The sequence below is a fragment of the Dermacentor variabilis genome, chromosome 11 (genome assembly GCF_050947875.1).
Source record: "Dermacentor variabilis isolate Ectoservices chromosome 11, ASM5094787v1, whole genome shotgun sequence".
NCBI lineage: Eukaryota > Metazoa > Arthropoda > Arachnida > Ixodida > Ixodidae > Dermacentor > Dermacentor variabilis.
The window spans coordinates 95,273,826-95,298,611 of record NC_134578.1 but is presented as its reverse complement, the minus strand read 5'-3'; the positions used below and the strand labels follow the sequence as shown (position 1 = coordinate 95,298,611).

The 24,786-nt window shown below is 43.7% G+C and overlaps 1 protein-coding gene and 1 long non-coding RNA gene across 2 annotated transcripts in view; both read right to left on the bottom strand.

Moving 5' to 3' along the window:
* The window catches only part of LOC142564832 (uncharacterized), a 44,467-nt gene that overhangs the window by 9,368 nt on the left and 10,313 nt on the right, over positions 1–24,786 (bottom strand). The window contains exons 3-5 of the mRNA XM_075676009.1: positions 22,373–22,441; positions 18,932–18,967; positions 14,709–14,771 (exon numbers count right to left, since the gene is read on the bottom strand). Of these exons, the coding sequence (XP_075532124.1) occupies positions 14,709–14,771; positions 18,932–18,967; positions 22,373–22,441 (168 nt within the window). The remainder of the gene's footprint in view (positions 1–14,708; positions 14,772–18,931; positions 18,968–22,372; positions 22,442–24,786) is intronic.
* LOC142563885 (uncharacterized) lies at positions 2,771–10,512 on the bottom strand. The gene is made up of 3 exons (XR_012824434.1): positions 10,103–10,512; positions 8,459–8,595; positions 2,771–3,156 (listed from the first exon to the last, which is right to left on the bottom strand). It is a non-coding gene; the product is annotated as an uncharacterized LOC142563885 (long non-coding RNA).

The window sequence follows — 24,786 nt, the reverse complement described above, 5'->3', positions numbered from 1 at the left end:
AAAATTTTAACACCCTTAAGGGTGTAAATGACTTGTCCCATGGGTGACACCCTTTTTGGGTGTATTGCTACACCCCAAGCAAAGGGGCAAATTAACACCCCACAACAGAAGGGGTGTTAATATGACGTCACCTCGCCTATGGGTGTAAAACAAACAACACCCTTTCTATATGGGGTGTAACACAGACACCACCCTTTCAATATGGGTGTAGCATGGACAACACCCTTCCAAAAGGGTGTTATCCCTGCAAGTATTTTAGTGTTCACTACAGCCATGTAGTTAATGGGCAGAGTAGCTGTTGTGAATGCTGCCTAGCCTTAGCTATGGTACTACCTTGTTCAGTATGAGCCAGAATCTGTGAGGCGTCGTCATATTGCGCTTCTGGTCCGTCATGTGGTAGCATAACGTGCGACCCTTTCAGGCAAACAATTTAAGGTTTCGCCATTGCAGCAAGGCACACACGCCATGCTTTTTGTAATCTTCCTCTGCAGTGATAGTACACTGCCGGCAGGATGCAGAGCGCAATAACAATGCGCGCTGCACTAAGGACACAGGATCTCCCGCACCTTGGTGCACCAGTACTTATAACCCCGTGCAAACAGCACACAGCCAAAAGCATGGTTACATGCATTCCAGAAATAATTAAAAACCTCCACTTTTCTTGGTCAAAAATTTTCGCACCAGCTCGAACAGGAGGGAAAGACACCATAGCTCGTTGTTGTAGCTCATATTGAATGCAATAGAGCGCAAGCAATGCATAGATTGGCGACGGTAACAAGTGCAGTACTACAGAAGCATACGTTTGCCTATCAAGCAGTTTTTTGCCGTTTTAAGCACACACTTTATACCTCTATTCATCAAAGCTGTCATTTATCTCCACGGGATGCTTCTACTAGTACTTTCACACATGACTTAAAGGTAGCACTGAAAGGCAAAGAACAAAGTGCTTCCACGTCGAATAATGTTTCAGCATTTACGAACAAAACAGCATGTGTAGCTGTGTGTGCTGTTCAATATATAAACATGCACTATTTCCTGAAATATATGTATGCTCCATTTACTGCCAGTGACCTGCTTATACCCAATAATTTAGTTTATTTTTCACCATGTGTTTGCATTGAATATTCCACAGGCATGGTAAGTTAAGCTACCAGAATAACAATCAACTAGTCTAAGGTTACCTAATCGAACAAAATCATTGTAAAATTTGTGACAAAATGTCAGAAGTATTTATTTCATTAATGAGAAATGGTTACATAATAATATTTGCACATTTTAAAAGTAAAAAGGAAGATAAGGAGTAAAACCATACCAATACAAAGACATAAGCACCGGATTATGGCACAGGCTTGCTCAATTAAATTTTAAGCAGAACAGTTTTTTTAAATAACCTCACTACGAACTATCACATGTTTTCATTCGAAAAGCACTGCATCTTATTATAAAGCACAAAAATAACCGGTCACATAAGTAAGAACAAGTCTGAGTGTGTCTTTAAGAGGAAGCTTTAGCTCGGGCCCAACTCCGACGCGGCCTATTCAAATACATGTAAAACGCAAAAACGTTTTTATGAGATAACCCCTGGACCGATTTTGATTAAATTTGTTGCATTTGAAAGAGAAAGTTAAATTCTAGTGACTGTTGGAAGCAGAATTTCGATTTAGGGCTTGAATTTTCTTAAAACTATTTTCAAATATTTGACGGTTTGAAAAAAATAGAAGCACGAAGTTTACAAATTCATAGCTCTGCATCAAAAACTGATATCGCGGTTCTGTAAACGGCATCTATTTGATCATTCAAAGCGGACAAATTCAATATGTCATTTTACATCTTACGTGAATTTGTTACGTTGGTTACAACGGTTTTGCAAAAGTTGTATTTTCCTATGATTAAATTTTTTTATATTCATGTGTAACATATCAATTTTGTCCGCTTTAGATGTACTATTAGATGCAATTCACAGAATTGTATTATCATTTTTAGTGGTTGAGTTACAGAGTTGTAAACTTGATAGTTTCGTTTTTTGGAAATGTTCGATTTTTGCCAATTTTTAATAAAACATTTACGACCTAACTCAAAAATTCGAAACCAACAGTCACTAGAGTTTAGGTTTGTCTTTTAAGTGCAACAAACCTAGTCAAATTTGGTGCAGTGGTTGCCGAGAAAAACGAATTCTCCTTTTACATGTATTTAGATAGGAGCACCCGAGCTAAAGCTTCCTCTTAACACAAGGATATAAAGTTGGGCGAGTTGGTACAGTAACATGATCTTGGATTGTAGCGCGAAGTGACACGGACACAGACTAGAAGCAGACAGGATGAGCGCTAACTCTCAACTAAATATTTATTGCAACGAACATATATATATATAGGTGACTGCAAGAAACCGCAGCACATCTAAATGAATATTGAATACATAGTAGTAACATGAAGACGACAACAGCCATCAGCCATCAACTGCGTGGCAAATCTGAGTGCAAGCTATTCTCTTATCAAGTATACCTGTAGGCATTGCAACCAATGTGCTCCCAAGATGCATGAGGCATTAGTCATTGCAGAGTTGTAAGGACATGACAATCCTAGGATGATTATGTTCTTGAGGCTTTTTCCCCACTTTCCATCTTTTGAAACTAGTATACTTCAGTCATGAAAACAAAAATGCTACAACTGGCGTGTGATAAGTTTTGCGTCTTATTTCCTAGCAGCTCATTGAAAAGAGCCACGATGAGAAATTCAAATGCTGTTACCTCATCAGACATTCAAATTTCTTAAACACAAACAAAACCAGATAGGCATTAGAGCGAGCATCACTTAAATACATTACACTGGTTTAAAGTTATTGCACCACTTTGTGCCAGGTAAAAATCTTAGAAACATCAAAAATGTTAAGATTCTACAGCCAACCGTGAAAACTAAATAAAAAAAAAGCATTAAGCTCTCTTAAACGGGTACGGGAGCTTTACAACTGGCCGTCTTGGTGATGGACACGCAGATAGATGAGCAGCCATTCCACTGAGACGAGAATGTTGAGGGCTTCGCATGGAAGTCTGTGAGACACTGCAGAGTAGTTCTTGGTCTACGTGAAGGAGGTTGCTTGCATACACATCTGGGCCACCATACTGAATGCATGGTGTTACCGGAACCTTTTCCCCCTGCACTGTGGTAAAAAAGCATGGTTAAGTTTATACGATATTTAATATGCAAAAGAAGAGGTGAGGCATGCAGACAGGACAAGAGAGTAGAGAAGTGAACACGAACGCGAAAAACATGAAAAATTTCATTAAATTGTTTTATTAGATTTATACTATGTGTCATTCATTATGAGGGTTCATAACCGCAACATATTTAATATATAATCAGGTAGAATTATCTGCTTGGTCAGTTTGTACAAGCTCGTTTGAGGCAAGAAATCAAGTTGTACAAACACAACCTCAACATTCTTGATTGAAAAAGGAACACCTCAGATGACATGCAGTCCTGTGAGTGGGAATTGCACAGTTCAAGAAAAACAAATTAAAACTCACAGACCGATCTTGAAAAAGGAATAAGCAGCTGCTACTGCAAAAAGCGAATTAATTGACAGGTTTTAGTAGCACAAGGGCATCTTTAGCCAATGAGCCCCAAGTCTATACTGCAAAAGATAAACTTAGTGCATCTTTACAAAGCAAATATATAAAGATGACTAATGCCTCTCTGCACTACAGTTGCTTTGCTCTAGCGTGAAGTCATTTTAATGCATGCACACGTACATAGACACGCTACACCCAAGTGTAACAGCTGCAGAATTAAAATTGGGCAGCAACAAAGTCGCAACCTTTAACCATTGATCCCAAGCTCTAGTAGTGACTGGAGGTAGTACCAATATCGCCAATGATGAGTCGCAATCTTTCTGCCCAATGTTATGCTGCTCTGATTGTCAGAGATGAGTTACAGTCGGCATTGAGGGAAAGCTGCCCTCAAGAGCAGCTCTTATTTATGTGTTATTTCTAACCAGAGACCAATGAAGTAATATATTTTTAGAATGAGAATGACACCGAAAAATTGAGTACGTAAGAAATTTGGAAAATTTGGTACATTTTTCCGGAATTAACTTGGGGTTTAACGGCTAAAGCGACAATCCAGAAACTAGAACAAGTTTTGACATGTTTGCTACCAGTGAATGCTAGAAAATATGTTGGCATTCTGTAGTTTTGTCCAACAATGCAAAAGGGATTCTTAATAACTGAGGAAATAAATGGAAAAGTATCATGAAGTATATTTCGTGAATGTAATGCAGTATCACTCAACTTCTGTTACTATATAATCTCCACTTGATTAACCTGCACTTTCTGAACTAGTTCAGGACGTGCTGCATTTCACTACTCATTCCACCAGTTCAACGTGGCAGCAACTGCACGTTGTGATTTGTTTTACTTAGTGCAGGCTTTGTACAGGGCGAGTTCACAGCATTCCCTGCACTTGGCCGAAAGGTAGTGCATGTTTACGCAGCAGGTGTGGTGCCGCTGCTGCACGAGCGAGGTGCGGAAATCAGAGTTTCATACAATTGCTAGAGGGAACTCTGACGTTAGTGTCCACAGGAGATCAAACAAGAACGGCTGTACCAGCATGGAAATTATGGAAAGTACATGGATTTGCCTAAACTTCGTCTGTTTCGATTCAAACGGCTTTGCGACTTTGTAAACTAGTGATTTTCAACAATATACTGTGTAACAAATTAATAAGCATTAAAATCGTCCGACGACAAGATTCAAACACAGGAACTCTAGAACAGAACATGAGAGTGGCCTGTTGGGCTAGTTGGTACATGGTTATGCTAGAAGAATGCCAGCAAACTTGAGAGTAGGAAAAAATCGAGAGGCAGACATAGACAAAGAGACAGGAAGGTGGCTGGACTAACAACTGAACTTTATTCATGAAAACGACGTCCCCCAAGTCCGTCCCCCAACAGAAGTCTGATATTGAAACCATTAAGCCACGGAGGCATGTAACGACAAGCGAGTGCAACGCCCTGATGAATTTATCGCGGGCATACCAGTGCCTTGAGACTCTTGGCGCCTTTCGATTTGGCCACCTGGACAAGCTCAATCGTTGCAATTAATAGCAATTGTGCGTGTTGGCGCCGTCTTCTGCACTTCGAAGAGTATAGACTGCGCTGAAATTGACGACAATAAGATTTATATAGCGTATAATATACGAAGCCACAAGAACGTCTGAATTCACAAGCACGAATATCAGACAAATCCATGTGCTTCCCGTCATTCCCATGGTGGTACGACTGCAGCGCCAGAGCTCCCTCTAGTAATTACTGTAAGAAACTCTATGGCAGAAATAACCGAAGTGCCTCGCATTTTGTTCTGGAGTAATAAACTAAGTTTTGCTGGTCCCATAAATCATACTGGTCATTAATTCCAAGTTTTAGTGCAGTCACATGTCTAGTAGACAATTGTGGTATTTTGCATAAACATTGCAAAGCCAACTGTGATGAATGTTCACTCTGGTAAATTGTTTATGATCGAGTAGCATAGACTACTGAAGCAATCTCTGGAAGGCAAATAAAGTAATTTTCTTATTAGCAGCCTTTAAACAGCATTCGAGCATATGGCACATGCACCTCAGATATGCAGATATTTCCTTTGACTCAGCAAGAAGCGATGCTTCATGTTCCACGAGGCTACTTCTATCAAAGCAGTATTGGTGCTCTCTAAAAACAATGCCAATGCAGATGATTCAAATATTTTTCAGGGGCAACAGTTATGGCTGAAATCATGCTAGATTAGTTTTTTTAAACACATGCTCAGACCATGTTAGAAGTGCTTCTTAAAATCCTCCTATTTATTAGACTAGTCATATATCTGTACACAAAGGCTACTAATTAGGTCCCATGCTATATCATCATCTTAAAACTTCACTTCGTAATACATATGCTGTGATAAGATTTGAGACCACATTGAGATGCTGTACAAGGTGAATTCATTATTTTAAAATGAAGCTCCTGTTCTTCCAAACGAGAAGAAAGGCTACTGAGGGTCAAAATTTTTCTGAATCACAGCTGGAGGGTGCCAGGGAAGGCACGTGGAAACTTATTTGTAATTTTCTATTTAAATGTAGAAATGATAAAGGGAAATGAAAATGGTCAAAAACAACCAGGCATGGGGGGAGAACGAACCTACAGCCTTTGCATTAGGCATGCGATGCACTAACCACTGTGCCACCGAGGCAGCATTCAACCGTCCACAATGGCCCCTCAGATTGTCGACGCTCGAACACGGCCGTAGTACCCCAGTGGTTAGTATATCACATGCGTAATGTGAAGGTTATGGGTCCGTTCCCCACCCACAGCTGGATATCTTTTAATCCACTTTCACTTACCTAGAATTTATCACTTCTGTACTTCATATAAAAAACTTAAAACATGTTCCTGTATGCTTTCCTTGGCCTCATTATCTGCTGGCTTCTTCCAGTTCTGTTACTTCCAACACTTATACAATGTCATATTCTAATCTGGTAAGTAAACAGTTTTGCATGATGCTGGAATGCAATATAATACATTATTGCGGGGCCGTGTTATGTAGAATGCCTTACATTGCCCAGGCAAGGTGTATTAATGTCAATCTGAAAAAAAAAACAATTCCCACTCCAGGCAGAAATGCTGTGTACTGCTGTGTGCAACAGGGTTTAACGAAAACAACTTGTTCAGAAATAAAGCCACCAAACAACGAGGAAATATGAAAACTAGATGAAAATTTGTGTAGTTGCATGTTAAAAATTTAGCACAGCAACAGATGAAGACATAATGAAGGAAGCGCGAGGATGGTTTATTTTGGACACACGAGGCAATATACTTGAAAGATGCATATGAGCTTACACGTGGAGAAATATTGTTTATGTAGCAGCTAAACTACGAACAGGCCTAGAACACACTGATACAAGGTGTCGAGCATGTAAATCTTATCATGCCCTTAAGTCAAAGAAACATGGCTGTTTCTCATGATTCGCTACACATGGCTGGCTCACACAACTTAGCCACTTCTATATATGCCTTGTAATTAGCAGGTGGTCTGTATGACATGTGCAAGCTTTAAATATGTACAAGTGCCACGTAGCTGGACAGCACCAAGGTAATGTCGTTTGCCATCGTTTTGAGGAAGTGAAACCAATTCTTGCATTTTTCCTAATTAGGTAATTAGTTATAAAGATTATTTAACTGCTGAATTATATTCAAAGCAAAAGTGTCAGTGCGAAAATTGTAGAGCATCCTGAAAAATTCCCAATCCAGCTTTCTACTGCTCAATAGGTGCAACAAATTTTTTTTTTTCAAGCTTGAAAGAAGCCTGTGAATGCATGTAAGAAATGCCGTGCAACTAACCGCTCGTGCACCTGAACACCATTTGGCTCCTCCTTTTATGCTTGAAAAAAACTTTTTGAAAATAATATTTTAGAAATTCATTAATTATTATTGACTATGTTTTAGGCAAAATGCATGAAATAGTGTGACTGCCACCTCCATTTCGGCGACATGAATTGACTCCATTTGCATGTCCAAATCCAGCATACATGGTGCGTGTTTTGAGCTGGTTCTGTAATTTAGGCTGGTTTTGACTACTTGAAGCTTCGCACTCTAATAATGGAGTCTACAGTCTAAAAAGAAATGGGTACATAAGCGGTCGCTGTCAGTACTCCATACTCCTTTAACTTAGTGCAAAGTGCTTGTGAGCCAAGAAGTTGGTAGTTCTAAGCAGTATTTCTCATTTTGACCTGGTGTTATAGCCCACTTACTATGATGCCATGCTGCTCAGTCATGCTGGTCCCAGCTTCAATCTAGGCCATGGCAGCTGCCCTCCAATGAGGGTAAAATGCAATAACGCTTATGCACTTAGATTCAGGTGTACATTAAAGAAGGCCAGGTTCCCAAAACTTCAGGTTGTGACTTTGGAATGTAAAAGCACATAATTTAATTTTAAAATCTAAAGGTGCTTTATTAGGAGCAGGGGCATCATTTTGAGCTTTTACTGCACTGCCATGGCACCAAGAAGCTCCAAGTAAATAAAAATAATTTCTTAGACAATGTACATATCTTGCAAATATTTACAAACACTTCTCTGCATGCACCTCTATTGCTGCTATATTTAGATCCGTATGCCAAGGCGGGTTATGATGTTAGAACATGTTTCAAACTTGTTTTTTTTACCGCTTTAAAGTTGTTGGTTATTTTGCATCTCATTGTGTGTCGAACGCACATTTCAATGCATCAATTTCTTCTGAAAGTGCACTCCTTTTTATTTATTTGTGCATGCAAAAAGGGTTCAGAAGAACTGCTTTCTGAAAGTCTGTATAACAAGCAAAAAACAATTCTATGTAGGCTGCACAAAGAGAAAGGATTGGTTTGTAAATATGTTATTTAGTTCTTAAAAAAAGAGGCATCTGTCAGTATTCTGTTCCAAAGTGAAGATTGCCCCTACCTGGCTCTGCTTCATTTTCCGATGTTGATGGTCCATTCGGGGGCACTCAACTGATAGGCTGCACTTTGGCAATGTCGGGTGTGCTGTCACCAGGCCCAAGGTCGATCGACATCCTCACCAAAAGTCGAGTCCAAACGCTATAAAAGAAATATCTCATCATTTTGCTATCAGTCTTGTCATCTTGCGTGTTTCACACACAGTCGTCAGTGAAATATTTCGTCACTTGGATACTGAAAGAAATTCAAGCATTTTCTGGCAGCCAAGCTGATGATGATGATGTGTGGTGTTTTATGGCGCAAGGGCCAGGTTTGGCCAAAGAGCGCCATGACAAGTGGTAATGTTGACGATGTATTATGGAAGATGTGACTTGGCTGTAAACTGGCCTAAAAATTGTCGCTGTAAAGTGCGTAAAATCTACGTGCTATAATATTATGGCGATGACTAATGACGAATACTATCAACATTAAAATCCATCGTGGAAGAATGATGCAAAATATAAAATATATAGGATGGTAAAATTACTTGGAGCACTGCTGCCTCGCCAGAGCCCTTGAAACACAAGGACCTAGAAGCATGTGCTATACGAATGAGCTATCACAGCGGCATCCTCTGAAGAGAGGACGGCAGCCAAGCTGAATACACAGTAAATGGAGAACATTAAAGAGCAAATGCAGTTGTCACATTAGATTGATCAAGTACAGCAGAAATGGAAAATAAATCAGCGATACTGTGTCTGTTGGCTTTGAATGCAAGAAACGTAAAAACAGGAAATTGCAGCCACGCCACTTTGAATTTCCCGCGTTAGCTACACCTCACAAGTTTGGCATCGTCCGGTACTCGGGGATAGTAACCGCTTAAAATCAAGATGAACGAGCGTCGGCATAAATAAACAGGATACATAACCGGGCAATATTGGCGCATAAAACAACTCACGTAGCGAAGCTACTGTCAATTACCCGATGACGCATCTCCGGGCGGTGCGGTTTGGGCGAACAATTCAACAAGGAATGAGAGTTTCACTTGTTTCACGCCTACTAAGCTAAGACAGAATTTGAGTTTCTTACTAAACTATACTGGATATTTGCGCTCCGAATAAAACGCTGGAAATTTTGTTACGTCACATTGCATACGAATGAAAGTGAGGGAATTGCTTTTATTGTATTCTGCCCAGAGGGCATGTAGCAGCTACCACTCTCATGCAACAAAAGCATGAAAGTGGTACTCGTGACACCGAAAACAAACATAAACAGCGCCAATGTTACGCCCTTTGGAGTTGGAACTAAGCACGATCAAGCCAGTTAGTTTTCTAGCTTTCATAACGCCATGAACACGACCAAACATCGAGCGAAACAACTCTCTGCTCTCGAAAATTGTTACCACTTGTATTTATATACCTATCGCTGCCACAAGAAAAAGTCAATGGGCTAGCTGTCCACAAGCCGCAGATTAGACTGACAGCAACATATTACGGTAACGTAAAACAATTTCCACGCTGACTTAGCAGCCGCGGTGTGCTCTAAGTGCCAAAGTTCTCGTTTGGCGCTCGAAATTCACACCATGATGACGGGCGCTGCATCTTTCCCATGAAATATTGCACGCTTTGCTCCGGAGCTCAATAGGAGGGCGAAACGCATTTGCACGTACCTGAAATCCGCATGCCGGAAACCCGTCGACGCTGCCGAGAACGGGGCACACCGCCTTAGCACCCATATGGCCGCTTCACTTGGACGTGAGGCACTTCTATCAAACATTTCACATGCGACATGTCTCACACCGATTGCGCGAACACGAGAAAATGACGCAGGCCGCATTGCGACGCCGAGCAGACGTGCATCCACCGATGAGTTATGTGCGCGGATTGCAGAGAACAAAACCATACAAAACGTTAGGCGCGAGAAGATGGCGGCTCTCGTAGCGGAGACGAAGCGGACGAAGCAATGACGCGCGAATGAACGTTGCCAACCGTTGGTTCCGCGTTATGCCGGCGGTGGCGGCTTTAGTGGCGTGTGTTGCGGCTGTCTAATTTTTTATTCCTTTTCCCCAAACAGTATAGCTAAGATCAGTTCTTTGAATTTTTAACTGTGTCGTTTGGCATTATCTTTGTTTTTTATGTTATTAAGCGGCCAATTATGGCCTCCCAGGTTCGCGCGCGCCAGCTTCGCGCGCAAATCTCGGAGGCCATAAGACAGCTCAGGAAATGCCGTTCTTGTCGTTGTTAACGTTTCATCATCGTTTCTTCAACTGAGATAGAGAGGTAGTGTCCCTTTTCCCGGGGTCGGGAGGGGGCGATCAAGACGGCATCGCTCAGCGGGGGGCGGGGGAGTGGGGTTGGTGTTGGTACTTATCGCGAAATTCGCGAACCTTGCGAGTTTTTTTATAACGTAAGCATTTCTATACTTACCCAACAAGAAAAACCATCCGTCCATCAGTCCGTACCGCACGATATCTTTCAAAATAGAACCGGCAGCAGCGAGTGAATTCACCTACGTGCTAGCTCTCGCTTCAACGCGACCGAAGCGGCGAAAACACTGCGCTCACGAAGCTTTCAGCTTATGCCGCACTATGCGCTTTTCGCAGATCACTTTCAAGATAGGTGTACGCGCGTCTGTTTTCAAAGCGAAGTAAACGGTGAGAACACAGCGCGTGAAGTTTTCAGCAGTGGGCACACTCTGTCCACAATGCAGTTCGCTTTCAAGATACGGTTCACACGGCCGTGCTACAAGCAGCCGGCGCCGGAGAACGGTTGATAATGGTTCGACGCGGATGAGGAGGGCTAAAGAGCGATACCGGCTCAAAACGAACGGAACGTCACCAGCGCGCCTGGCCCCGTCACCTGCAGTACTTTGCTTGCGCCGCCGACCAGAGCAGCTCGTGTCGCCGCAGCGCTGTCGCTTATACTTGTCGGATCAAGTCTCATAACATTAATAACGACATGGACTGCGTGTAGATGAAGAAGAGTCACAATGCTCACGCGCACTTAGACAAATGCGAGAGGAGGTCCTGTGTGATTTTTTTTTACCGGAAATGTGCAGTTAGCGGTGGGACCCAGAGTTGACAATGCCTGTAAGAGGGGTGCCAAACTTTCTTTTTTGTGAGAGTCTTGCCCAGCTCCCAAAGATCGGCTCAAGCTAAGACTTGCTGATGGCTGTATGTGTGTTTTTTTTTGTTGTTGTCGCATGCCCTCGAACCGCCACGAATCCTACAGTGTAATGACATTAGAACAGTATTCACGTCCAAAGGGAAATGCAGCCGGTAATTGGGCTGCCTAAGGTTTGCGGCCCGGCGGCAGCTGCCCTCCCGTCCCCCGTTTCCGTTGACAAGTTAGGGGGAGGGGTCTAGAGCGATCTTACACCTCCCTCCCCACAGTGGCGTAGCCAGAAAATTTTTTCGCGTGAGGGGGGGGGGGGGTCACAATTGACCGTGGAGGGGGAAGGAGCGGGGCCATTGCCATAGCAGCAAAAATTTTACTGTTAGTGAGCGTTACAAGTTCCCGGCGTGCCCCACTTGGCTGCGCCGCTACTAGCCCCCCCCCCCCCCGAAATCGACGCAAATCGAGCTATCAGAACGTGCATGACACGTATGCATGACATAACATGAATGACATGCCGCGAAGCAAGCATGGATGTCGTCACATCATCAACATCATCATCATCAGCTTATTTTGACGTCCATCGCAGGATGAAAGCTTCTCCAGCGATCTCCAATACCCCTGTCTTGTGCTAACTGGTTCCACGTGTCTTCAAGTTTCCCAATTCCATCACGTCCACATTATTCTCTGCCGTCCTCGACTGTGCTTCCCTTCCCTTAGCACCCATTCTGCAACTCCAATAGACCAGCAGTTCTCGCCCTTACGCATTGCAATGTCTGCCCAGCACGACTTTTTCCTCTTAATGTCAACCACAATATCAGCTATCCCCGTCCGCTCTCTAATCCACATCGCTGTCTTCCAGTCCATTATCGTCATGCCTAATAATTTTCATTCCATCGCTCGTTGCGCGGTCCTCAACGTGTTCCCAAGCTTCTTTGGTAACTTCCAAGTTTCGGCCCCATACGTTAGTAACGGTAGAAAGCAATGGTTAGCAGTAAGCTCCCTGGTCATGATTTAGTAATGCCTGCCGTAAGCTCTCCAGCTAATTTTTTTATTTTTGTTAATTTCGTTGATCAGAGGCCCCTGCGAGTAATTAACCTCAATAAACGTATTTCTGCGCAGGTTCTAGAGGCTGACTGCCGACCATGACATTCGTTCTCTCGCCAGGCTGCGGAACATTACTTTTCTCTTCTGCATACTAACTTTCAATCAGACTCTTACGCTTTCTTCGACAAGGTCCTCAAACGTTTGTTGCAAATAGTCTGCAGCGTTGCTGAGTATGCCAATGTCATCTACAAACCGTAAGTTGGTGAGCTATTTACCGTTAGCCCTCACTCCTAACCATTCCCAGTCGAACTGGTTGCACACCTTTAAGTATCAGTGATAGCATTGTAAATATTTTGCCATTGATCATATGAAGCCTTTTGCAGATATCTGGCTATGCAAAGTCTGCGCGTTAGTATCATCCGTTCGATATCAACATTCGTGGGTAACTTCATTTTTGACCACTGTTCGGAGCCAGTGCGCTGCTGCCTAGATGTCCCGATCCAATCATTCCAGCTACCTAATTCAAGCGCAGGTAGCGCGCGTTTCATGTATAGCCAATATCAACGCCTTAACTGGCAATGTTCATTTATCATATACTGTAAGCTTGTTCACTTACTCCCTTATAATTAGGGTGTAAATTAGAAAGACTGGGGTGTTCCAAGGGTGTTTTCTTGTTGAAGACCCTTTTCCGTTAAAAAAGGGTGTTTCAAGGGTGTTTACAAGGGTGAAAAGATGAATACACCCGCATTACACCCATAAGGGTGTGAAAATTTTAAGAGTGTGCGCAAGTGAGGCGCTTCCGACAGATGGCGACTCCGTAATCCTCGCCCCCGATACCGACATCGTTATAGTGGCGGCCCCGTCGCTACAGTGTTGTTGTTAAAGCGACGGGCCCCGTCACTGTAGTGCTGATGTTAAAGTGCCGGGCCCCGTCACTGTAGTCACTACCTTTTGTTTTTCTGTGCACCAGCAAAATACCTTAGTGTTGTTCCTGGGAATATTGGTAAATTACTGACTGACTTATTGATTGTTATTGTTATTATCATAATTACTAATAATATATTCATTAAATTATGTTCTAATTCTATAGTTTTTACCCTCTTATATAATCATTTTTGTGTCTATGCTTTCTTAAACGTATATTGAGCTTGACTAGAATCAATTTGATGTCCCGTGCGGCATTTTTACTTGAGACGTTTTATATGTGATTCATTTGTGTTTAATTAACACAAGTAAACCGCAAGTATACGAAGCGATAGTGTGACTGACGCAGTAGACTTGCATTATACAGATTCATGCAGGTACATTTTACATAAATCAAAACGTCTCCTTTTTTTCTGGTGTCGTTATGACCAAAACACTTATGCAATACTCTTCTAGAACCCCCATGTGGTCAAATAATGGACCAACCAGCACCAGCGCTTTCTCTAACTGACCTCTTCTCTGCATATTTAATACTTTGTTTTTCCTCTAGAGTGATACTTTTACTACAAGGCTCCACAGGTGAATGAAGGCACCCCAAGGCGTGGTGAAATATTTTGAAAAGAAAAAAATATAAAGAAGCAATTAGGGGAAACGTTCACTGGTTCGTTCTCTCAATCTCTCGTTAGTCCGTTAGTTTGTTTGTTTTAGTTGGGTTTAGTTAGTTTGTTTGCTAATTAGTTAGTTAGTTAGTTAGTTAGTTAGTTAGTTAGTTAGTTAGTTAGTTAGTTAGTTAGTTAGTTAGTTAGTTAGTTAGTTAGTTAGTTAGTTAGTTAGTTAGTTCATTTGACGCTTTAAAGAACGCAATGGCAATACTGAAACGAGTCGCTCAGTGCTTTGCATTGCGTGGATGCCAACTGCAGTGGAGTGTGTCGAATGTTTCCTTTATTCCAAGTCTCCAACGTTGCCCGAACGAGCGTGGCGTCTATTCCACGTGACTATCACGCAAGCGGCTCGCACAACAAACGCGATGGAGGCTACGCACACCCCGCGGCCACAGAAATAGCTGCCTCATTTGTTAACCAATAACGTCTCTTCGACACAAAATGCGTGGAAACGCGCATTTGTTCTTGTTTATTACATACTTCTGCAGTAAAGGTAGCTTTCCGAGCGAAGGTCGACTAGTTCACTTACCAGAGCCTCTCGTGAAGTTTCGTTGTAAGCTTCGGAAATGTGCAGGCGCGTTAAATGCGAACTCTGGCAGGAAAAAAAAGTCGTTAAGAAGCTTGAATACTACTGTGGAACACTGGAAGCGCAAATGAGAAAGTCACACGAGCGTTCTTATTATTATTGTTCTCATTTCTATGTTAAATTGCCGCATATGAAGACATGAGGCTACAGGCAGCAGGTGCCTGGCAGGGCCTTGCCGCCATCGGCTTGCCATAAGCGCAACACATAACTATGCGCAAAACTCAGAATAAAATTTAGTAGTTATTGCGCAGTTTATTGTAAGTGACGCTTGAGATGACTCTTAGCGGTGAGAACAAATATATTAAATGAGATATATTTTATGCAGCACAGCAATAAACGAACCCAGTAAACTTCTTAAAATTTTGTGACTGGGACCCCAACGGTAAGCTGCTCAGAAATTTACGAAAAGGTTCCGCCAGACATCTGTCCGGTTATTCTGCAAAGCAAAACACTGGCATCATAACGTTGCTTATTGTTATTCCTTTCTTTATTCATGTGCGTAACTGACATTCTCGATTTGTTCTTTATGATGACGCATAATGTTTTTCTTGTGCCTTGTAACTATGCTCATGAATTTTTATTGTGATTAGGTATACCTACTGCTGCCTTAATCCTGTGTCAATTCTTCATTTCCCTGTATTAATTGTGGATATATTACTTTGCTGTCGGCGCCCTTGTAACAGGTGGTTGGGAGCTTGCCAGACTGCTTCAAAGCAACTTTACTTCTCGTCATCTCTCATGAACCGTGTGTGAAATCAAAGACAAATTCAAAACTGAAAACTATTGCACAATAATTGAGAGACAGAAAACAAGTGTTTATGAGAATGAACTTATTCTCCTCTTTTACGTGCAAAACTATTTGATTATGAAGCACGCCGAAATGGGGTACTCTGGATTAATTTTGACCACTTGGGGATCATTAACACGCCCCCACTGAATGGGTCAGGGGCTCTTTTTGTTTTGTATTTTGCCCCGATGAAAATGCGGCCACCGCGGTCGGGATTTGATCCCCCGACCTCGCGCTTAGAAGCACAACACTATAGCCGCTAAGCCAACACGGCGGGTACGTTGTGCAACAGAAGCTCACGAAAAGTGGACCTCCGCTATGGCAAAGCGGTATGTTAACAGGGAGCGAGAGCTCTGGTTTTCCTTCTTTGGTTGCTGCACGTTCTCGCGTTGCATTGACCAAAAACGTCAGTCAAGTCTTGCCCAACCGCAACTCCAAAAATTACGTACATTTTACCGTCGGTAACGACTTAAAAGTACACTGCAGAGAAACATAATCTCAGCTGTAGTAGTAAATTACTCTTCTGTAATGCCAACAAAGCCACAGTCATCGTGACTGGAACCTTCATAAGTCAGAGAAGGCGCAAAAACGAAAGACTGGTGGTTGACCGCACCAGCCCGCCATGATGTCATCAATTCTGGCGGGGACGCTGAGGTGTAGTTAATTTGGTATCTGAAGATGTTGACTGCGTCGTATATTAAAGGAGCCAGCTACTAAACTCATCAAGTTTCGAGGAGATTTATTGAGTCACAACGTCCTAAAGACTAGGATACTTTGAAATCTGCGACGTCCTACTAGCGTTAACGGCGCTGACGTTTCGGACAAACTTCAAATAATTCTAAGTTTGATCATCGTTTCTTTCTTCTCATAATCAACCGCTTAGCGTTAAATGAGCGCAAATAATCCCAAAATACTTCATCAGTCTAAATTCATTAAGTGTTCTTCTTTAGCGCCCCTTTGAAGTCGCAAACACGAACCACCGCTGCACGCCACCATGGCTTCGCGGCTGTGGTGTTGCACTGCTAAACGTGAGGTCGCGGGAACGAATCCCGGCTGCGGCGGCCGCATTTCATCATCATCATCATCATCAGCCTGGTTACGCCCACTGCAGGGCAAAGGCCTCTCCCATACTTCTCCAACAACCCCGGTCATGTACTAATTGTGGCCATGCCGTCCCTGCAAACTTCTTAATCTCATCCGCCCACCTAACTTTCTGCCGCCCCCTGCTACGCTTCCCTTCCCTTGGGATCCAGTCCGTAACCCTTAATGACCATCGGTTATCTTCCCTCCTCATTACATGTCCTGCCCATGCCCATTTCTTTTTCTTGATTTCAACTAAGATGTCATTAACTCGCGTTTGTTCGCATTTCAATGGGGGCGAAATGTGAGGAGGAGGAGGAGGAGGAGGAGGAGGAGGAGGAGGAGGAGGAGGAGGAGCTTTATTATTGCAGAAACCGTTGCGCGGTTTATTCCTGGGTGGTTCCCTCTGACAGGGCTCCACTGGCGATCGCCGGGCCTGCTCGAGGGTCGCCAGTTGGCTTCCCAGGTCCAGTTCGGAGAGTCTCGCCTCCCAACACCACGTAGTGAGTGTGTGTGTTGTGACTCGCCCGGACGGTCGGTGCATTCGTGTGTTATGTGCGCGAGTGCCGCTGTGTGGTTGCTACACCAGGGACATGTCCGGGACGTATAAGTGTCTGGGCAGATTGCGAAATGAGAAAACGCCCTGGTCCCGTGCATTGCGGGCATGTTAAAGATGCCTTGCCGGTCAAAATTAATCCTGAGTCCCCCAACTACGGCGTGCACCATAATGAGTGGTTCTGACACGTAAAACGCCAGAATTCGATTTTATTCAAGCAAACCGCCGCTTTGCCGCTTTCACAAACTACAAGTCCATGTTGCGACAACTGCGGCTCTACGGGGTCGGCTGAGCGGTGCATTCTGCGACGCGGAAAACACTCTATCAAGTGTCCGGTGATTTAGATGGCTCGGAACAAGAAGGCATTGGCCGCACCGTTGACCGTAAATCGTTCAATCGTAATTCATTTTGCTGACAAGACGCCCTGTCTTCTCTACCTAATGCGGTGCAGTAGTCCCGCCATTGATCATGTAACAGCTTCTTCCGGTGGCATTTCTGGTGACATCTAAACTTATCTAGTGGTTTAGCAACGGTCGTCTGTGCCCACGGATGGGCACCAGGAGTGGGCGTCACTGTTTTCAATTCCTACGTGGGATATCAATTTGTGGACCAACACTGCTGCCGCTGCCTCCTTTCGCGCCTGTTTGATGTGTCAACGGAGGATTGAACGCGCTAAATAATTCGAATGTTTTGATACTACAGCTATGGCGCCTTTAGTTAGAAAACTAGAGGCACCATAGTGTATCCAATGTGAGCAGAAAAAGGGAAAAGAGCCCAGTGTTTATTTACTCCGGCCCCTGAAATTGCAGTACAGCACTTTCGGAGCCTTTGCAGCGCGTAGTTTCGCGTTACTGTGTGAATTATCTCTTTTTTTCCATTTTTTTCCCTCTTCTTCTTTCTCCTTTTATTCCCTTTACCCCTTTCCCCAGCACAGGGTAGCCAGCCGGTACTTACACTGGCTAACCTCCCTGTCTTTCCTCTCCTTTGTCTCCTCCTCCTTGCTGCGCATTGTGCAGGACAATAAAGTTTTGGCTCGATGCAACACTCTCCCGTTTTAGGCCTGATCCATTGGACTTATACAAGTGTTATAAGTAGGAATGTCGCTGAACTCAACGCTTATAAAGTCCTCGCGTCGAAATGTTGGGTCCAACGAGATTGCTTATCCTTCCAAGTGTTTTTCACTTCATGCCTCTATCTTTCTGTGAACCTGTCTCTCGTTGTGGATACAAACCTGCCGACTTTCGGAAACAATGTGGAAGCGAACTATAGTAGCGTGATGCAGCAAGCCCTGCACATTCCTTCTCTTAAGGGTCATGTGACCCGAGTACCATAGGTGGACAAAATAAACAGACGTCCCTCAGTTTTAGTGATGTCAGACTTTACCGGACTCGCAAGGACTGCGCGCTCAGATTCACCTTGCCTCACTTACGCACCTACGTGCACTCAGCTTGACTCGCTCACACTCACGCCTACTAAAATTAACTTCGGCTCAGTCAGACTCAGAGTTACATTCCCCGCAAGAGTCAGTCGAGCTCACTAAGACTCGCGTATCGGTGGGAGTGGGAGTCATTCTGAGTCCTCGCATGAGTGAGCTCGTCGACTTGTTCCCGAGCATGTATAGATAGAGTCCACCGCAACGCAAGTGTCTTCAGTGGAATGCAGTTGCGAACACCCCCAAACTAACCAATAAAAACCCAATTATTCTCTTGTACACTTCACTCTGTCGTACAGCAGGTCTCTTACCTGTTTATCAAGTGCCTTCAGGATGCAGTCGTACATCTGTAAAAATTGCGGCAGAATCCATCCCACAATCCAAGTCGGCGTTAATGCGATTAACATGAAGCAATGTAGCGATACACCTATTGCCATGCCGTCGAAACGCGTCATGTACGACACGTCTGCTCATCAGGCTCCTCTCTCGCAGTTCCCTCTGGGCAAGCTGCGCCATCAGGCCGCGAGAGAGAGAGAGAGAAAGGCAAGAGGGGAGAAAGACAGGGAGGTTAGCCAGTGTAAAGATGGAGGCGCCTATAGAGCTAAAATAGCTTAAGCACAGGGCAAAATGTTATCAGCGTATGTGTCCAAGCTGCGTTTGAGGACACATGTGTCAAAACCGGTGATAGATAATGGATGATGGTTCGATGCATTGCGATCTACGCAAACAAGAACAGCGCGGCCGTTTCGCCCTATGCCTTACGGTTGAGAGCCTTGCCGTGTAATGTACCGCCGTGTGCACCGAACAAACTGGGGACGGAATCGTTGTGGCCACCGTGCGCGTTCATCCCGGAACAAAGAGGAACCTTGAAGGCTTGATGACCGACACATATGGGTGGATCCTCCCGGTGGACCACAATCCCATTGTCGTTATGGGTGACTTTAACGTTGACGTGTCTCGTCCCGACGGAAAGTGGTTCTTGGCGTTTCTCTCGGAGAGTTCGGTCTTCACAATGTTTTACGCCAACACGAACGTCTCAAGGCAAAGCAGAAGGCAGCAGGCAAAGCAGAAGAGTGGGTCTAAAAATTAATCTGCAGAAAACTAAAGTAAGGCTTAACAGTCTCGGAAGAGAACAGCAATTTACAATAGGCAGCGAGGCACTGGAAGTCGTGAGGGAATACATCTACTTAGGGCAGGTAGTGACGGCGGATCCGGATCATGAGACGGAAATAATCAGAAGAATAAGAATGGGCTGGGGTGCGTTTGGCAGGCATTCTCAGATCATGAACAGCAGGTTGCCATTATCCCTCAAGAGAAAAGTATATAATAGCTGTGTCTTACCAGCACTCACCTACGGGGCAGAAACCTGGAGGCTTACGAAAAGGGTTCTACTCAAATTGAGGACGGCGCAACGAGCTATGGAAAGAAGAATGATAGGTGTAACGTTAAGGGATAAGAAAAGAGCAGATTGGGTGAGGGAACAAACGCGAGTTAATGACATCTTAGTTGAAATCAAGAAAAAGAAATGGGCATGGGCAGGACATGTAATGAGGAGGGAAGATAACCGATGGTCATTAAGGGTTACGGACTGGATCCCTAGGGAAGGGAAGCGTAGCAGGGGGCGGCAGAAAGTTAGGTGGGCGGATGAGATTAAGAAGTTTGCAGGCATGGCATGGCCACAATTAGTACATGACCGGGGTTGTTGGAGAAGTATGGGAGAGGCCTTTGCCCTGTGGTGGGCGTAACCAGGCTGATGATGATGATGATGATGAACGTCTCCATGACGCGCCATCGGTCGTGCATAGACCTAACGCTCGCTGAGAATATCTCCAGTGCCGTCACAGAGCCCGTGGCCGTCCATCATAGTGACCATAAAGCCATAATTACTGTAGCCACAAGATAAACGTAAATACAAATAAACATACCAGTGTCCATATTTGTATTATATTGTCTTGTTGCTTTATTTTATTTAGAGTTATATACAGCTCCGCTGGTCATCCGCCTTCGAAGAGAGGAAAGGCTCAGACTTTTTGCTCAAATGATCTTTTTTTGTGTGTGATTGAACAGTGCCACATGCCCTGGGGCCCATAGGCAATTTCCCGTACCCAGCAACCCAAGTTTGTCAGACGGTTCGTTTCAAAATGTGTACTCTCAGCACAGCCGCCCGATGCTCTACCCAGTAGGCTATGACTCAAGTTGGCGTAGGTCAGGAAAAATGGATAGATAGATAGATAGATAGATAGATAGATAGATAGATAGATAGATAGATAGATAGATAGATAGATAGATAGATAGATAGATAGATAGATAGATAGATAGATAGATAGATAGATAGATAGATAGATAGATAGATAGATAGATAGATAGATAGATAGATAGATAGATAGATAGATAGATAGATAGATAGATAGATAGATAGATAGATAGATAGATAGATAGATAGATAGATAGATAGATAGATAGATAGATAGATAGATAGATAGATAGATAGATAGATAGATAGATAGATAGATAGATAGATAGATAGATAGATAGATAGATAGATAGATAGATAGATAGATAGATAGATAGATAGATAGATAGATAGATAGATAGATAGATAGTGCATGTACAGTAATTTTATTCTTCCAATAGCACTGCCGAGCGACATCAAAGCCTTTCACTGCTTTTTAAAGTCCAGGCGCTGTAGTTTAACACGTGCTCGCAGATCCTGCAAAATGTTTTCCTTGCCTGCGCTTACGTAATCGAAAACAGGCGGACTTCACAAATGGTGTTTTTCATGACGGTCCACGTTGTGAGCCACAAACCGTTGCGCACACGCTAACTAATCGCGTGTGTATTCGTTTTCGTTTTCTAACGTTATTTTATTTCGCGCTATCTGTTCATGGCACATCTTTTCTTTTTCAGCATTGTGACAACGGTTTTTAAGAAATGGACACTGCAAACATCTGAAGTAGCATCCTTATACTTATCGCATCCATCATTCTGTTCGCTAAGATATGACGCAGGTATACATAAATTGTTCCGTGCAGGTGAGACCATTTATTTATTTCATAATGCCCCTAAAGGCCCCGAAGGGGCATTTGATAAGGCTAAATGAATGAGTAATGATTCAGCTAAACGCCAAACTTTACTTCTTTGTTCAAATACATGAGTAACAATGAATTTTTTTAATTCGTACTATTCAAAGCCATCTCTTCAAGCCATTCGAATGAAATTCGCTGCAGTCATAAAAAGAGAACTATAAATTCTGTCGTCTGTCGAAAGCGGTATTTTGGTCTAGGGCATGTTCACAAGGCATACGTACAGAACATTATCTACGAATAGCAGGCAAGTGTGCAGTTTTTTCGCTGCCTAGGGAAAACGAAAGGGCGCAGTTGTTAGCACATCAGCTTTCGTCATGGAATGTTGGCCCTCATTGCATTTCGCTAGGCGGCGCAATGACCGCGCAAGGACCACGCACTTCATTCCTCGCGTTTCTATTGACGAATGCAGTACCTGCAATGTCCTGTTTTTCGCTGCAGACAGCCTTATTAGGCGTTCGCCTGAATGCGTTAATTCATTACGCATGCGGTGCACTTCGTAGGACAATGTCATCACAGGGTTGGAAAACAGAGCTGTGTAAAATAGATATTGCTGCGGATGATACACAGAATGACAAAGCAAAAATTTCGAGCTGTTCCACTAAATGCAACATTTGAATGTTTTTTTTTGTTTTGTTTATGAAACATACTTAAGACGTGCATACGTACAGGTTTTGGCACTCCCTTTCGTGCGAAGGCCTTGCATACTTTGTAATTGTCACAAACCATGTGAAGGATCTGCGAATAAACAGACGCAGGTGCTTGGTATATTTCCGTCAAAAACACATTGGTTAAGGTTAACAAACGGTACTTTCGCACTTTCTTAAACCACGAAAGTAAGACCCGCAGCAATTGAGACTTATGATGGGCATAATGCTTTACTTTTGTGCGGATTGCTCACCGGTCTACTAGGTGTAACTGCACGGAGGAAGAAAAAAGAACACATGCTTCGCGTGACAGTCTTGAAGCCTAGTAAAAACATAGCACACTTGTCTGACCTTGCAGAATCACAGCCCACTTTTCAGAGAAGCTGCTCCATTTCGAGCATTTGCATTAAGTAATTTTGTTATTTGAAATAAACCACATGTTTAAAACAGGTTGACTGTGTCTGATTGACCCGTTGGAAGCCTCATCCGCATGTAATATGCTTTCAAGCAGATTCTCAAGTAATTTATTAGAGATGCTGTATGCAGGATGTCCCAACTATCGTGCAGCAAGATTTAAATATATGCAAATACCACGTAGCTGGACGGAACCAGGGTAATGTTGTTTGCTGTCGCTTGAAGGCACTGAGATAATTTTTGCATTCCGTCTAAATGCATAATTGCTCATAATTAATTAACCAACTTCTCAAGTATTATAATTAATGGGAAAGTGTCAGTGGGAAAATTGTTGAGCAACACGAAAAACTCTCAATGCAGCTTTCTGCTGCTCAATACATGCTGCACGAATGTGTTTTTCCGAGCGTGAAAGCAGCCCGCGATTACACGCAAAATTGCCACGCGACTGGCCGCTCGAGGCATAGTGCGTGTCCTCGCAGGCTTCTTGTTCACCTAGGACATCTGCGAAACAATATACTATGAACCTCGTATAATTCACGAAAGAAAATCGAGAAAAGAATACAACGGTTCAGCAGTTTTTCACGACTTCTCATTCGGCCAGATACGATAAGTTTCGCCGTATTACGCATAAATATCTCCCCCCCCCCTCTTTCCGCCAAATATAAGTAGCTCGCTGTAACGCAGAATTTTTTCCAGCGCACTGGGAATCAACAACGCAAAATGCCCGTTTAATGATTTCGAGCACTCGTTCAAGTACTTTTTTACTAATGGTGTATTGGATCCACGCACAGTTCCTTTCGCACGCCTTATTGCTTTAATGGTCCCCCCTTCCCCACCGTTCCTATTCACTAAATGTTATCCTAGTGGCATTTTAATGCGATAGCAATTAAACGTACGCTCCAGGCGCATTCACGCCGTCTCTGTCGTCGTGGTCGCCGTTCTCGGGCTGTCCCGGTACACTAAAAAAATGTACGCCCTATAAAGGAATAAGGGTGTTGATCGATCTATAACTCGACTGTTACCCCCAAAAAGGTTGTACGGGTGGGAGTTATAGATAGATTTATACCCTTGTTCAGTTATAAGGTTGTAAATGATTTTACACTGTATCGAAGGGCACGCTAGGATATCTCGGGGAAGCTTAGAAGGTCTCCAGAGACAATTTGCACTTTGCCTTAACAGCATCCATAAAGCGCCCCCTTGTTTTTACTAAATCTAAACTTAGTGTATAGTGGAGTTCCCTGGCGCACTGATAAACACAGCATACAACTGCCATATAACGGTTTTGACCCCATGCTAAGGAAGTTCTTTTACAAAGATTGTATTTATTGCAAACACGCCTATATAAGGGTCTCCCTGTGTTGCCCAATCTAATCTAGGTGAAGAAAACGAACGTTTAGGCATAAAACAATACTTAGTAATTATTGTCAAATCTCCTAATTACCCACAAACGTAAAGCATTATATTCCCATCACCTCTGGCATGACACTCATTTCTATCGAGTGTTGTTAGATACGGGACCGTTTCCTGAGCCTCCTTCGAGTTCACCAGACCACATCGAATCGCGTTACAGCTAATTAAGGAGCGCAGGAGCACATCTACCCCGTTCCCGAGGCGCGGCACGTGCAAACGAGTTGGAGTCCCCCACCTCGTGCGCCGCAGGTGGAGCTATTCACTGCTTGACTCTTCCCGAAAGTGTAGCGAGCGCCTGGCATTGTTCCAGGTAACGTGGGTTCCGAGGCAAGACTGCTGTAATGCACCGTGAAGCCCTAGCAGCAATCCCCCCATCCGCCTTTGTGACGGCGCTTGCAAGCCAGGACGGCAATACCGCAGAGAGCAGTAAGCCCTCGGACAATTCGGGCCCAAGGAACGACCCTCTGCGCCGGGTGTGACATAATCGCACGGGCGCCTACCAGTGGCCGAAAATGACGCCACCTGAGCGCTCTCTCCGATTGGCCAAAAAAAATATGCCACCTGAGCGGGCTCGCCGATTGGCCGAACGTGACGTGACTTCGAGACACCGAA